The sequence below is a fragment of the Heliangelus exortis genome, chromosome 8 (genome assembly GCF_036169615.1).
Source record: "Heliangelus exortis chromosome 8, bHelExo1.hap1, whole genome shotgun sequence".
NCBI classification, from domain to species: Eukaryota; Metazoa; Chordata; class Aves; order Apodiformes; family Trochilidae; genus Heliangelus; species Heliangelus exortis.
Window position 1 is genome coordinate 8263169 of NC_092429.1, and position 16096 is coordinate 8279264.

The following is a 16096-nucleotide window of genomic DNA, read 5'->3' on the forward strand; positions in this document are numbered from 1 at the left end:
ATTTTAATTAATAGGCACAGGAAGGTCTTTTAGGGCAGGTTGCCTCTGTGTAATTGAATGGATTTGGAGGTTCCTGGTGTAATTCAGGATTCATGACCACCATGGAGGACTTGGTGATGGTGCCCACCTCCAGTTGGGCCCAGTGGCAGGGCAGCCCCCAGGTGCCACCAGAACTGAGCTGGTGAACTGAAAAAGGCCCTTTCCATTTTAGTGTGACTTCACCTTATTCACAGCCTGATTTGTGAACTTCTTTGGATGTTTTTCTGCAACAACAGTGACATCCAGTGGCCAGTTGGATTTTTCTGGGAAAAGCATGAATGGTCTTAAAAATGTGAAGCTTTTATATTTAAAATTATTTATTTATTTACTCCTTGAGAAGCAAGCTAGAAAGCACTGCTCCAGCACAGAGTTTGTCCTGTGTCCACCAATTCCAGGGGCCAGCAATTTGCTGAGGAATTGCTCTGGTTTGTGCTACAGAATCACCATGTTTTTCATTTGTGAGATACCCACCAACAGTAAGGACCTTCTGGAAAAGATGAAGTTGTCTAGACCAGTGGAGTCTGTAAAATAGCTGACAATGAGGTCAAACCAGAAAGAACAAGCAAAGATCTGTATCCTGTCAATTGGGAGCTTTGGTTTGTGGTTATCAGACTCATTTTCAAACAGAAAATGAAAGCCTGGCTTGTAATCTTTTGATGTAATTTCACAGATTTGACATGCCAACTACCTTTCCTGGCATGGTTTGATCCCACACTAGAGCAAGATTATGATTATGATTATTATTATTTTTAATTCAGTTTAGAGCTGTGCTTGTGCAAACTGAAGGAGCTGGGGAGAACCTAATGAAATTATCAGTGAGCAGGTTCTCAACAAGAACAGAGGAATGTTGTTTCACACTGTGCATATCACAGTGTAGCAGTCAGGTATTGTGGGAGACAGAGGCATCCATGATGTCAAGAAGGCATTAGACAAACTTTAGTCCAGCTCTGGAAGTCACTGAACTTCTGATTCCCAGAGCCTGTAATGATGTACTGCAGTCCTCACCTCTGTTTAGTTCCTACAGCCAAATAACACCCTTATTACCTGCTAGAAGCTTTTGCCTAAGGTGGGCAGAGAGGCTGCAATTTAAGGTCATGGCTCTGTCCACAGCTGAGGTCCCACAAGGTCCTGTCCTTGCTGGGCCATGCCCCAGAAATGTCTCCACAAGTTCAATGAGATGCTCTGCAAAAAGTTGTGTTGCTGACCAAGGAGCTTTCCAAGGCTCAAAGGTCAGGTCCTGAGCTCAGGTTCTATCAAGTCACTGTAGGTGTTTCAGTAACATACTCACAGTTCCCCTTCTTTTCAAAGCAGAGCAAAGTCTGGAGCAGGGAGGTATTGAAACAAGTGTTCTCCCCCCTACCCCAACTCTTGCCTGACTTTGGCAAGCAGGTCCATATGCATTCCAGACTAGTTTGGGATGGCTTGGGGAATTTGTGATGGGGTATGAAACACTTTGCTTGGAGGCTACCTGCCTAACACCAGGACTTCACTATGCTGGTTTTCTGTGGGGCCAGGCAGTGGCTTATGTGAAAAGACCTGATAATTTAGGTTCAGACTGGAGTGTGTTTTCTACTTCAGCAAGGCTGCAAGCACATTAAGGAGGCATCTTGGGCAAAAAATTGAGACTGCATTTCCTTACCAATTTCCTTGCTGCTAAAGGTGTTGATGAAACTCTGCAAATAATATTGTACATAAAGATAGCACGTTTCAAACCAGTCCATCTGCAGTTAGGTGATCTCATGGTCCTAGGTTTTTAGGGTAAACTCAGAGATGTCTCAGAACCCTAAGAAGACTTTGGGAGATGCCAGGTTTTCTCTAGATTTTCCTCAGATTTTCTTTGTCTCCTGCTGCAGAGCAGGTGAAGATGGGTTTGTGAGATTTTGGATATGGGCACTGTCCATTGAAGAGGATCACATGAGGGACACAGAGACATGTTCTCTGTCACACAGCTCCATGGCTGGCACACACCTCCATCACATCTTTGTGGAGAAAGGTGTGTTCCTAACAAAATGATTTTGTAAGAAGCATGCATCTTAGTTGTTTTTGTTTGGTTGGTTTGTGTTTTTTTTAATAAAAAGAAATAAGGAAATCCAATGTATGCAGTCATGGCTTTTTACTGTAGGGAAAAATGCCAACAGTCATTGTCCATGGATATCTCAGAGTGAGTAAGCCCTGTCTTCACTCCCAGTAAAACCTGGGGGCAGAATAACAGGAAAATCTTTACTGCAGCCTGCCCACACCTTTTTCCTCTTAGAGATTTCTTGTTACTTGTAAATTGTTCCAGCTTATACCAGCAAACACAGCAAATACATTTCAGAAAATAAACAGTTCAAATCCATAGGTTTTGTTGCCTTTTTCTTACATAGGAAAGGACTGAATTCGTTGCATCTCAAACATAGTAGGCTGAGGTAGTAGGATATTGTGAGTTACTCATCCACTTCTCTCTGCTCTTTAAACTTGAATCCTTGATATCCATTGAATTATTTCTTAAGAATATATACTGAAAGGGTCATCTTCAGTTGGGCCTTCTCACTGTGGAAAACTCCTCTAGTGCTACATAGGTAAATCTAGATTATGAAATAACTCAAAAGGTGCCATAATCAACCAAAGCACATCATCCAGCACAGGTCAACACAGCTCCCCATCCCTTGCAAACTCTGTCATGGCAAGAAAGGTGGGTGACAGGGCAGGATGGAAGGATGGGTTCTGTAAAGTGTTCAGGAATTTCTGGGCAGTGATAGGGTAGCTTGTGGGCCATCATGTCTGATTGATGCTGAGGCTAAAGGAGTTGTTTAAAATGACATGGTCAATGGAGAGAGAACTGCACAAAGGGATTTTCTTCTTCTCAAACCTTGTAGTTGAGTTGTTGGAAAGAATTGCTCCATGGAGGCATGTATCCTCTGCAGTAAGACTGACCAGTTTAGACTAATCTCTTCATTTTGAAATATCTGATACCACTATGAACCCTGTTGTGTTGGTTTTACACAGCACAGTTTTTGCTGTGGTCTGACACAGAGACCACAGGAGATGCTTGGAAGGTTACCTCACTTCAGTTCTCACTCATGTTGTTTTTCTTAACATAAGTAAACCAGCTGGTTTAGACTTTAAGGAAATTGAGCTTTTTGTACAGAAGAAAAAAACCCAAAAATAATTTTATTGTTTTCCTCATCACATATTTGGGGCAGGTCTTCTAGAGAAGGTGTGCAAAGACTTCAGAGCTAGCACAGAACTGGGTGGCTGAGTGTGTGTGATGTCACTGTATTGGGTTTGAAAGCAGAGAGCTGTGCCAGCATGGTACCAGTCCCACACTGGTAAGCTCAGTCCCATCTGATGCTGAGACTGCTGAGGACTCTGTGCCTTGCACTCCAGGGCAAGATTTCTACTGTGTGACATTTGGGTACCTCCAGAATAGCAATGGGAGAGATGCTTGGAGGGGCTGAGCAGAGAGAGAGATGTGAGGAGAGTTTTATTATATTGAGGGACAGCAAGAAATAGAAGACTATGGGAATCTGTCTGTCCTTCAGATTGAGATGCTCTGAGTTAAGTATTGCACTGCAGATCCCAAAGGCACCCCAGGGATACACAAATCTCTGCTCCATTGCCCTGGTGTCAATCTGGAGTAACCCTCTCAACTTTTGGCCCCTTCTCACTCCATTTTTCCCCCTGGCTATAGTGTGGCCTTTCTCCAGAGCATATTCCTTAAGTGTTCATGGGTGAGAGGGGAGTGAGGTGATTACATGCAAGGAAAGAATGAAGGAGAGCCATGGGAGGATTGCTGGACGTTCAAAGTGCTGCACTCTTCAGCCTTTTATGTTTTATTGCTTTGCTTCCCATGACTGTCCAAAAATGGCTATGAGTCAGTTCCTCACAACTGCAGAGAATAAAAACATCAAACAAGAAAGGGAAAATTACTTCTCCATCTGCCTTGGAGAAGGGGTGGCATGATGTAAGGAGGCTATGATGAAAGCCTGCTTTACAAGACAGTTGCACGTGGCTTGTACAAAGTATTTTTTAAGGAATATTCCAGCCAAACAGGGGAGGAAGAAAGCTCATTCCTGGCATCTCCAGCTCTCTTCCCCAGCTGAAATTTCCAAGTGCAAAACCATGTCCTTCAGCAGAGCAAAAGCCAACAACCTGGGGTGATGACTTTTCCGAAAGGTGGAGTGCAGGGTTCCCAGCTTTGAGCACCAAGCACTCTCCTCCATGGTTGAAGTAACATTAACAAATCTTAATATTGGTGGTGGGGGGTGTAGTCTCTGAGGCTGTGAGTTTGTGGGGTGACAATTTGCTCAGCCATGAACTTATCTCTCCTAGAATCTACTGTCCATAGCATTTGGGTGCTGTTACTACCCAGGAGTTGCCCTGTTACTACCCAGGAGTTGCCCCAGGACACTCTCAGTGCTGTGCTGTATCTTTGAAAGCCACTTTATCTTTGGAAAGGGAACACTTGGCTCTTGATTTGAACCAGAATTCCAGCCTCTAGGAAGCTTTTGTTATATCTGATCTGTCTGAGGGGTGGGTAGGGATGCATTTGGGAAGCTGATGGTACATATACTCTGTGTCTCATCCTCTGGCATAAAGTATTGCTCATGTTGTTTCACAGTAGTTGTAGGGGTAGGGGGGGACACTGGGGTCCTTCCAGCCTTCCCTGCTGCACACCAACAAGGGTTATTTTTTTTAAAATCAGCTTTATCTAAAATCAACATTTTCAGGGAATTCTAACATCCTGCTCATTACTAGATGCTGCACATCACCCACCTCATCCATTACTTGGTGTCACTCTATTATCTGATAAGACACTTCAGATTAAACAGGTACTCAGGCTGAAGGAAACTTCTAGATACAACTGGATCCAACTTGAAAAAGCAAGATCTGTGCACAAATCCAATGTTTGCTCCACATCAAAGGAGATACTGATTCGAGGCAATCTCTACCACTGGAGTGAGATTTCAAGAAAGTGGCTTAGGAAGAAAGAGGAGCAATCCTCTGGCAGAGATAATGGTCTAAATTTGAGTCATGAGAAAGGGTGAAAGAGCCCCCAATTTTCAGAGGGTGATTTTCATTAACAAAGAATGGCTGGATGCAGGGGCAGAAGCAGCTATGATGCTGGAGGAGGATTGGAAGGGAATTAAAAATTTGGAGAGTTTATCCACAAAACTGATCATGGGTCTGGGACACCTGCCATGGCTTGAAACAGTAATGCACAATGACATGTGGCTGCCCCTAGTAAACCCACGCTGACTCCCAGAGACCATAGGGTTGGAGTGCAATACTGTAATAGAGAAATTAGCCAACTCAGATAAAATTCATTGCCTAAACTTTTTGCAGTAGCTCCTTCTTAGCATGTTCATCATTCAGCTTCCAAAATATTTAGTTTGACAATGCTCAGAACAAGAGAAATGGAGGCAGCAAGCAGAGGAACCAGTAGGTGTTTGCCCCAACTGTGCTCGTGCAGCTTTTGGCATTTGTATTTTTGCCTACACTAATTCCTGTGAAGCCCAACTCCCATAAACACTCTGGTGGTGCCAAGAGGCTTGAAAATCAGCCCTGAGAGAGAAGGAGGAATAGAGACTGCTGCCTCCTGATTGCAGAGCAGCCTGAGGTCTAAATGGCAACAAAATGTTATACATAACATCTGATTCACTGTGTGGAGAATGTAAAGAATTGAGACCTCCCGACACAGTTTACATTGGCCCTTTTTATGACTAATTGTGCAGAAAATAGCTCTGCTTGTAGTGTGCATGGAAACAGTTCAGGTTTCTGCTGTGTGTCAGCTAATGGGCTAGCAAGGCTTTTTTAGCACAACTTCAAAGGGTCTGGCAATGGAGGTCCTTTGTGAGGGAATTATCTCCTGCTTCTTTGTACCCCTTTATCCTTCTAAGCCATGGAACAAAGAATGAGAAATGAAGAGACAAACTAATTTGTAGTAGATCTCTAGACCTAGATAAAGTACCTAACATCTGCTTAAAAACATTTTTTTCTGCTTCTATCACAGAAATAAAGTTTATAATTTTCTATGCAGGAGTACCCAAGTCCATTTAATGCAACCTTATGCTTAGATATGCTATTGATGGGAATCACCAGGATGTCTAAAATGGTAAAGGGGAGCTTTAGTTTCTGGGGTCAATAGAAAAGATGTGGCTGTTACTGTTAGAGCTGGCTGAGAAGTGTATTTCTGTCTGCCTCAGGATATTCCACTAAGAAAGAAGGAAAATGCATTTTTTCAGCAGTGTGGGTGCATGTACATGCTTTAAGGCACCCATGGATTTTTTCACCTTTAAGTAAAAAAACACCAAAGTGGTTTATTCTTTCTTTCTTCCAGTGAAAAATGAAACCTTGGGGAGATAAGGAAATGCATTACATGCATCTGCTTTGTGTAGTCCTAAGTGCAGTTCTTAATTAAAAATAAAAAAGCAAACCAGGCACGGAAGGTGTTTGTTTAATGTTACCAACTATGCTGTATAACATGTTCCTCCAGTGGCTCCAGACACGGAGCCATAAATGAAAGGAGAATAAGCATCAAATTTAATGAAGAAACATCCCCCAGCTACAATGATCCACGGTGGCCACTCCATTGGCTTTGGGTTCAAGCTGCAAAACAGCTCAGGGTCTTATCCTCAAGCAAATCCCATCAGTATCTCCTTATCCTTAGAGGATGGCAGGAGTGCATCTAGGCTTTTTTGTTGTTGTGGTGGTGTTTCTTTGTTCTTGGAGATTTTCTTTGTTGTTGTTGTTGAGTTTTGGTTTTTTAATCTGAAACTATTAGGAAAGGCTTTGCTAAATATCTCCCTGCCCAAGTACAGACTTTCACTTCAAGTCCCTATCTAGAAAATCTTTTATGCCTGCCTTCTCTCCTCTTCCTACACTTGCATGGATTTCCCAAGGCTGTTGGTGTTCTGACCTCTTGGATCCAGTTTTCATCAGCTGTCAAGGTAAATTTGGTTAATGCTACAGGAATATTTTACTCAGATTTAGGCTGAAGGGGGAATGGTGGCAGGGAAGTAAGAACATTGCCCTGTCTGTCTAAACTGCCTGATACGTTTCTAGATGAACTAACTTTTAATAGTTATATTTTATTTTTTAAAATATTTTTTAAAGGTTTTAGCAGAAGCATACAGATGCATGCTCATGTATAAAGTTCATTTTTTACTACCTATAGATAAAAATTAAATCCACTGATTTTATTTTTAAAAATGGCATTTATTACATATCCCTTTGAATATATGGGCAGCTAGAGGCAGGGATTTGATGTTTTTCGCTGATGCTGAGCTCACTTTCTGTAATATACCAGTTAAATTGGGTTTTATTACATTCCTTAAGCTGTCAAAAGTTTTATATTGTTGCCAATATCCAACAAGTGATTGCTTATCTCAAGTTGAATGTGACCAAGGAGACTCACTTTATCTAAGAAAGTTTTCCTGGATTTTAAAACTGGAAAGGATAATTATGATGGACTTAGAAGCAGGAGGCATCCTGGACATTTATTCCAGGAATTTTTTAACCCTGTAAGTACAGGGTGTTTTCTTGTTTCTCTTTATGCACCTGCACTGGTCCTCTCAAGTGCCACTTTTTTCCTCACCCCTCCCTCTCCTACCTATCTGTTGATGAGGAGCTGCTTGCCATGGGATACCATGGATCACTGCTGGGAAGATGTCTCTGTTGGGTGGGAAGGCTGCTGGTCTGAGAATGCACATCTTCAGTTTTTCCATCACTGGAGTAGGGCATGACTTCAAGTTTCTTCAAGTGCATAGTGAGAGATTGAGTTGGCTACCACAGCCTTACTGGGATGTAAAAGAAACAGATGGATGCAAAACCAATTGCAATGTGTGAATTCTGACTGAGCAGAGAACTCGAGTAGAAGTAAGAGATGCTTTTTTATAGAAATCTTCCAGTCAGGTGGATGCATGAACAGGGCATACTGAGTGATAGGCAGCTGTTGATTTACCCAGATGTACATGGGATGATGCAAAGAGGAAAACTTCAAGCAAAGTCTAAAGGTTAAGCTTTGCAAGGACTCATGCTCATGCCATTTCCCACCAGTTGTTAAAGATTTGTTTTCAGTTAAAGTATGTGGAATGGACAATTATTTGGAGGTCAGCTTGAAATTATTTTTTTGTTTTGATTTTTTGTTTTGTTTTGGTTTTATTTCTTTTCTCTTGGTTGAACTGGAACTATAAAAATACTTTAGTATCTATTGAACTTTAAACCTCAAATGAAGTAGCTGTGTTCACACTGAAGTTTGTAGTGAAATTTTTCATTTATTTGGGAATTTGGAGTTTGTGGTTTGGTTTTTTAATGGAAAGTGATATTTCTTCATACTAGGAAAGGCAAAAATAAAAGAATATGCCTTGAGCTTGGAGCAGACAGTAAGGATATTTATGATAGGGTAATTCAGTCCTTGATCTGGAGACACTTTCGTCAGTGGGTAGGTTTTACCTTTGCAGGAGCCTCCTCTGCTCCCTATAATCCCATTCCAAATCCAACACAAACTCCTAGAGAGCTGGAGGACAACTCCCAAGAGAAAGGCACAGGGCAGAACGGCTTGGGGTGACTTACCCAGTGGAAACACACATCTCACCACACTTAGGTTTTTCTTTCATCCTACACAGGAGATCAGCAGCCCAGTGGGGTAGCAGCTTTCATCATGATCTCCACACAGAAGGCAGGGATGGGAATTCCAGGAGGTATCACCTTTGGTCTTCATCCCTCACTTGAAGGGACTTGAGGGCTTTGCTGAGGAACTGATGTTGTTGGCAGCCCTACCATTTTGGGGATGAGGAATAAGAACTGTTGCAAAGTTACTGTTTTTCCTAGGTTTAAAGCAGTTAAAATTGGGTTCTTTTGTACTGCTGTGATGTCAAAGAGTTGCTTGATTCAGGACAACTGTTTACATTAAGAAATCTCTTTGCATTTAAGAGTCTGGTTCAGGGAAAATTGAACACTGTCCCATGGACTCAGAAGCATCCCTGACTTTGACACCTTTGACTTTGGTTCCTCAGCATCACTTCACCAGTGACAGAATGGGGAACTTTGTTTGCCTTGGCCACTGCATAAAAACTCAGGATATGATCAAATCCAGTTAATCACTCACAAATGTCTAATTTCTTGAATCTCTGAGGGTGTGTAACACATTTTTGGGACTGTTCTCCGCTCCTTTGGCTTTTGTTATAAGCAACTTAGTCAGGGGAAACTCAAAATTTGAGTTTTCTTAAAAGGAAGTGGAGGAATCCTGGAACACACTCGGACTCTGCAAATGCACGTTTAATCATTTTAAGAAATGTCTTTTGGCTAAAAGCTCTTACCAGTGCTTGCAAGTTGCACTGAAAGCCATACAACTACATCATTCCCACAACTGATGCGAATTAGCGCCCTTGTTGGCAGCGTGAGCAGAGAGACGCAGACTTGGGGAATGCTGGGGACTGAATTACTCTCAAATTCATAGTGACTTCATGCAGCAGGGGTGAAGTCTCCTAGGGGAGACTCAACTGAAGGTTAAACCAGCCCCTTATACACTGCCATGCAGGGAAAGAGAGTTGGGCATGTCCTGCCTGCTTTGGTTTTTTATGCAAAACATTTGGGTCTGTGATGGGGCAGTTCCAGACACCTCCTGCAAATGCTCACACTGTGCTTAAGGCAAACACACTCCAAGCAGCAGCAAAACAGAGGGATGAGTTTTTACATGTGGCACGTGGTGGAACCTCCCTGATGCAAGATGTCATTAGGCAAAGAGTACAGGGAGGCAGGGGCTTGAGCACATTTGTGGTGAATTGATCTATTCAGAGCTGGCAGAGAGATGCGATGACCTGGGTGTAAATGGGGGTCACCCAGCCATGCAGAGCTGGGAGCTAATGGACATAATGGAGGAGGATTGTTCTGCCCTACCTCAGTGTCATTCATGCATATATTTATATACCTTTAACATTCACCGTGGGCTACAGTTGGAGACAGGTTATTGGGCTGTGTGGATTTTAATAAACCTCTTAGTGGACTTCTTGCTTCCTTACTTTATATGCCTAACCCATCCTGAAAACAATGTGGGGCTCTGACAATAAGTTGAAAGACTTGGGGGGATTACACTGCTTTATTGAGTCTGTACCCAAAGCCCTTTGAGGGCTCCCATTGACTGGTGGGATTTGGGTTAGACCTCAAGTATATAGGACTCCCTTAAGTAAACTCTTTCAAGGCCCGAACATGCTGCAATACTTATTGGGCTCTTTGTTACTTCTGTGAATAGGAATGTGACCTTTACACTTCAAGCAAAGAGCCTCGATTTGCAGGACTGAATCTTCATGTTTTTGGAGAGATAAAGTTACCACCCCCACTCCTCCCAGCCCTGCCCTGCAGGTGGCTGGGCGTTTGCTGAAGCAATTCCAGAACTGTTGCTGGTTTAGGTAGATAAGCACTGAGTGTGCAGTGCAGCAGCTTCAGAGCTTCTTCATAAGCAGATGTCCATGAACAATGATTGCAAGGGTGGACATCTGAGGCTGTAAGTTCTTCCAATTCATACATCCAAGCCCTAGTAGTATTCTTCTTGCTACTGCAGGGCCATTCTGATATCTGTGTTAGTCCCTGTAACTTGTTAAAGCTAGACAAGCAATTCATCTGTTTTCTTTTATCCACCCAAACCCTTGGTCATGTGAGGGGAGGGAGAGGGATAAATAAGATGGAAGAAGATGATATCAGACTGTACGCTCTCTCCTTGCCATTGCCAAAGGCTGCAGTGGCTACATGCTGGGTCTGAGTTACAAAAAATTGTATAATGTGCCTTTCCTGCTTTTAGAGCTGGTCTAGCTTCTGGTAACCTTGCCTCCCAAACCTGCTGTTCCAACAGAAGAAACTCAAGTGAGTGAGAGGAGCAGTTTGATTGACAGTGCTATTTTCTACCTGTATTTTAGGTCACTTTCTGGGTAACAACACTGTGATTGATGTACTGAGACAAGCAGGATTTGAAGTGGAGCACACCCCTCCTGGACAACCAATTGGAAAGTAAGCAGCTGCCCACAGATTATTTATCACTTTCTCTCCTTTTTTTTTTCTCTCCCTTTTTCTCTAACTAAACAAGATCAATGCATTAGGATAGAAGGTGGGTGAGGGGATGTGGAGCCTCCCATTCCCACCCAAGTTCCAGACTGCATTTTAAAGCATCTGTTGTATGAGTTTGGAATCATATAGTGGCTGTTTTTTTCACTTGGGGACATTATTTGTATCACAGCTTCTTCACTGCACCAGATCGGAATTGCCACAGTTTATTTCTGTTTTAAAGAAATAGCTCATTCAGCTCATTTCCCCTTGCAGCTGTTTTGTCTTTTTCTCTCTGTGGGGTTTGAGTTGCTTCTCCATTGCAGGGCAGCAGACTGCCACCAGTTCATTTCCAGTCCTCTCTGTCAGGCTGCTCTTTATCAGGTGGAATTCCAGTTTTGCCAGGACCAAATTTAATGGACCAGATGCACCTTGGAAAATGTGGTGGGTAGGTAAAAAGAGATTCAGTATTCCCTGAGCTTCTCCATCTATCTGATTAAGTAATACAGACAGGAAGGATTGATTCCCAGGCTCTTGGCAATCTTCATTTGGGAAGATAAAAACATGTCACAAAATTGTCCTGATTTTGTGAAACAGACTTCCTTCTTCCCCTGGACTTTTTTTTCTTTTCTGGCCATTTGGATGAGGTCTCTGTCTAAAGCTATCACGGACAATAAAACTTGGAGGGATGATGAGAGACCATCTAGCTTTGCAAAGTTACCTTTCCCCTGCATTTGCAGAACTGGCTGAGATTGCTCTGTCATAGGATTGTTATCCTCATTAGGAGAAAGTGTTAGCAGCATGCTCCTGTCCCTGGTGGGCAGACATGACATGATCCAAATATGAGGTGAGTTTCAATATGGAGGATTAATCACAAGGCTAGTAGACCGTGTCTGAAAAAGCTATGTTGAATACAGTTGGAAAATCTGGCTGAACTAGACTTGTTTGTGAAACATCCTCCATGATTCATATAGAATATAATATGGCTCAACTGTACATAAGTGTCTTTGACAGAACATTTATCCTAAATGCTTTTTGGAATATGTTGAGCAATAAAAGCACTATCTTAAATAACAATGGGGAAAAGAAGAAGAAAAAGCTATCGAACACCAGGAAGAGCATATATTCAGAGGAGGTTTAAGAAGCACTTTGGCAGAGGGAGGAAAGTCAGCATGGCAGAGGGAAGAGCAGTAAACACCCTTAACTGCTTGGAGCTGGAAATTTTGGTGAAAATCAGTAAAAGGCCTGTGTCTAAAAATACAGCAAAACAAAAAAAACCACAAGCAAACTATACCAAAACAGCTAAAGTATAGTGTTCCAATTTCTAGATTTTGTTCTAGATTTCTGACAAAAAAACTTTCGTCTTAGGAAAGGAGGCATTTTCCCCAGCAGTTTTTATTTAGTTGAAAGTGCCGTCTTCCCATGAAAAGTCTTTTAACTGGAAATTGTGAAACTATTTCTTTACTGGCTGTTTGCAAGCCCTTGACAAGAAAGGAAGATACAGTAGTAGAGATGTCCAAGAATAGTCTGCCCTTTATAGTCTTGGGATACCTCTGTATGTGTCATCAGAGACCTGAATAATGTGATGGGGCAGGAAACTTGAAACAAAGCCACTGCCTAATGTTGAGTTTTTGGGGCAGCTTTGTGTATGTATTCTCCCACCTTGGCAGCAGTGTCTCTTGCTTGTGACATCTTCCCTAAAGTTGTCAGTCCCTTGGGCAAATCTACTTGAAAGCAAGTGGACTTGGACTTCTGCCTGGAATGATGTTTATGTGCTCAGCTGGATTGCCCTACACTTGGTGGCTTCTGTTCCCAGCTCCAGACCAGTGCATTGGGCAGGTTGATGTCTTTGTCTAGACTGGTACCCTAATTCCAATGGGGTCTGTTCTGAAAATTGACCATACAGAACTTTATTAAAGGTCTTATGTGAGTTGTGGAGAGAGAACATATGGTTGTAGTCCTTAAGGATTGATGCTCTGTATGTTTTCCTGGGGTCTGATGTTCTGGGCAGATCAGCCAGTCTTAGATAAGAATACAGAAAGAAAAATAAATGGCATGGTGAAGAATTTTAGAGTTGACACTAAACTGCATTACTCAAGGTGCAGCAAGAGTGGATTATAGAAAGTTTAAAGAAAGATAATTTAAAGATATTCAGAGGAAACAGCTTGCTGCCTTCAGAAAAGAGAGACTTCCAGACCTGCACATCAGGGACTGTTTTTATTGTCCTGCAGCTGGAGCTGGAGCCATCAGAAGTCCTTGGGGGTCCCCCTTAGAAATGAGGAGGCTGCAAACCTTTTTGTGTCTCTTTTTTAGAGCAGTTTGTATTTTGTAATTTCTGGGCTAGCTGCAGAAGACAGTCTTGTCAAACACAATTACTAAAACATTGACGACATATTCAGAAAGCAGGGCCAGTTAATTGTTGTGATGTTGGGGTTATGTTGCTGTAACTAAGAATGGTAAGGAAACGTCCATTTTTGTCTAACTTTCTTTTTTTGCTTTGCTCCTTCCTTTTTAAAACATTAAATAAAACCATTAGAAAACAGTTAAAAAGGTCCAGAAAAGGGACCATTTTGGGACAGTGGCCATACTAACCAGATGTATACATAGAACAAACAAGTAAAAAGTCCACAAATTTTGAGCTGCTTGCAAGCAGAAATTGGGTTTTTTTATTATAGAGATGCAAGTGTTTTTGTCATGATTCTTGTGGAGCCCTGCATACTCCTCTGCTGAAACCCAAAGGACACATTTCTGCTTTACTTCCAAATAAGTTGTATAAGGGAATCAAGCCCACTGTATTGCATTCTGGCACTGACAATTGAAAAATTGGAGAGTGTTCAGGGAAGATCAGCTGGACTCTAATGTAGAGGTTGGTGGGGGTGGACACCACATGGAAAAAATGCAAGGGTTGGAAAAAGACTGAAGCAGCTGCATGCTTATGTTTTGGCCAAGGGAATTCAAAAAAGGATTGTTGTGGACAGATTGTGTGCAGAAAGACAAAGAAGAACAATTTGAGCTGGCACACAGGAACAGTTGGAGGTACAGCATATTGAAATTGAGACTTGGTTTGGCTGAATATCAACGATTTCTTAGCAGTAATGTGCAGGACAGTCATGCTCAGGTTAAGTCAGGAAGCCCCATTTTTCAAAATGATGAAAGTAACTTCAGACCAGCACTCGTGCTATGTCCTACTTACTACCAATCCTGCCTTGTCAAAAAGGGAAATCCTATTTACTTTAATCACTCTGTTCTTAGAAAAGTATGATTGTTATTGAAATGTTTAATAGTCTGATCTTTATGATCGTTAAACTCTGCCATCGTTTCAGTTTCAGAAAATATAAGATCATGTCTTTTTTAGAAAATAATTATTGCTGTTCATATGTATCAAAAATGCTTTGAGGAGAGTGAAGCAGGACAAAGACCAAAGTTGTTTATGTTTTCAGTTATATACAGGCTGGGCAAAGCCAGAAGATTTTTGGCTTCCTCTGTTGAAAATGCTAAGCACGGGTTGTGAAATGGCTGCTCTTTAAGCAGACCAAAATGAATACCTAGAGTCTCACATTTCTGTTGTCTTGTGACAAGCACAAATTGGAGCCAAGTTTCTTAAGGTACTGGGGAAAAGTAAATTGAGACCTTGGCAGGCTAGAAGAGATAGCCAAGACATGGAAGGTTTTGATGGCTCCAAAATCAATGAACTGGCAAAGAAAAGTTCATATTAAGAACATATGGCTGGTGTGGAGCTATTTGGGAGCTCTCACTGACTGGATTTCTGAAACCCCCCAGCTCCTGTTGATCTGCCTGGTGGCCCAGTGTTGACCTTCCTGAACCTCTGCTAGAATCCCACCAGCTGACTATTGAAAATACCTTCTTTAAAGCTTGACCTGTTTTCTGTAAAAGAAACCCTGCTGTACTCAGCATGCAGAACCATGCCATAAACACTTGAGAACCTATCCTCAAGTTGGCTTCTTTCGTTTGTTTTGCTGCCTACTGGGAAGCATCCCAAATCTGTTTGCCTGACAGCCTTCAACAGCATTCATATTTGCTTCTTATTTTGCTGGCTGTCCTCCTTGTCCCTAAATAAAGGCACTGAATGGTTGCATCAATATCTCATTGCTTTGTCCTGAGATAAGAAAGACAACTCTTTTTTTTGGTGAGGCTTCTGCCAACTGGCTGTCCCTGCCTCTATCTATCTTCAGAAAGCAGAGCTGCATGTTTGGGGTGGGGAGAGAGGAGGAGATGGGAGGAAGTTTCCCCTCAGATGGATTCCAGTGTCTTGAGCAGATAAAGGGCCACAGCTGCTTCACATTTAATTGGAAACAGCCAAATTGCAAGATCAGTGCCGGAAGCACCTGTGTCCATGATGATTCCATTGTTACTGGGTTCTCAGAATCAGCTCTGACCTTCTGCCACGTGCCAGGCCCTGATGTCCTGCACACCATTCTCTCATCCAGAAAAACATGCAGCAGTGCTCGTTTCCATCAGGCTGCTCTTTCCAATATTACACTCAGTGCTGCCTTCTTTCAAAATGGGAGAATGCAGTGCAAGCTTTTATTTCTGCCCATCTGAGAGTTTATTGTGAGCCCTCAGAGCTCTGCTGGAGAAATTAATTATCCTTTCTCATTATGTTTGGGCTTCCTGGCCTTGTTGAAGCAACATGTCTGTTGTTGTAGCTTATTCCTTCCTGTCTTTCTGAAGCAAAGGGCTTGCTCCTTCACCTTTTCCCATAGCATCCCACGTGTGTGACTCTGGCTCTCCTGCTCTGCATTCTCTCATTGTGGAAGCTTTTGCTCTGCTGTGAGTGCTTTCTTCTGCCCCAAAGGATGAAAGCAAACCCAATCCACACAGTAATGCTGCCATTTCACTCCATCAGGATCCCTGTCCTTCATGAGGTGATATAGAGAGATTGGGAGATGTTGGATCTAACATTGCCCCCAGCCCCAAATTGGTAACAGTGCCAATTCAACAGGCTACATCTTAGAAGCTTTTGGCTGCCATCAAAGCCCTCAGGAGTTTCCCAGTTCCTTGGGATGCTCAAGCATCT

General features: G+C 42.4%; 1 protein-coding gene across 1 annotated transcript in view; it reads left to right on the forward strand.

Moving 5' to 3' along the window:
- Positions 1-16096, forward strand: part of TRABD2B (TraB domain containing 2B) — a 273999-nt gene that overhangs the window by 219235 nt on the left and 38668 nt on the right. Inside the window, exon 5 of the mRNA XM_071750203.1 lies at positions 10935-11025. Within this exon, the coding sequence (XP_071606304.1) occupies positions 10935-11025 (91 nt within the window). The remainder of the gene's footprint in view (positions 1-10934; positions 11026-16096) is intronic.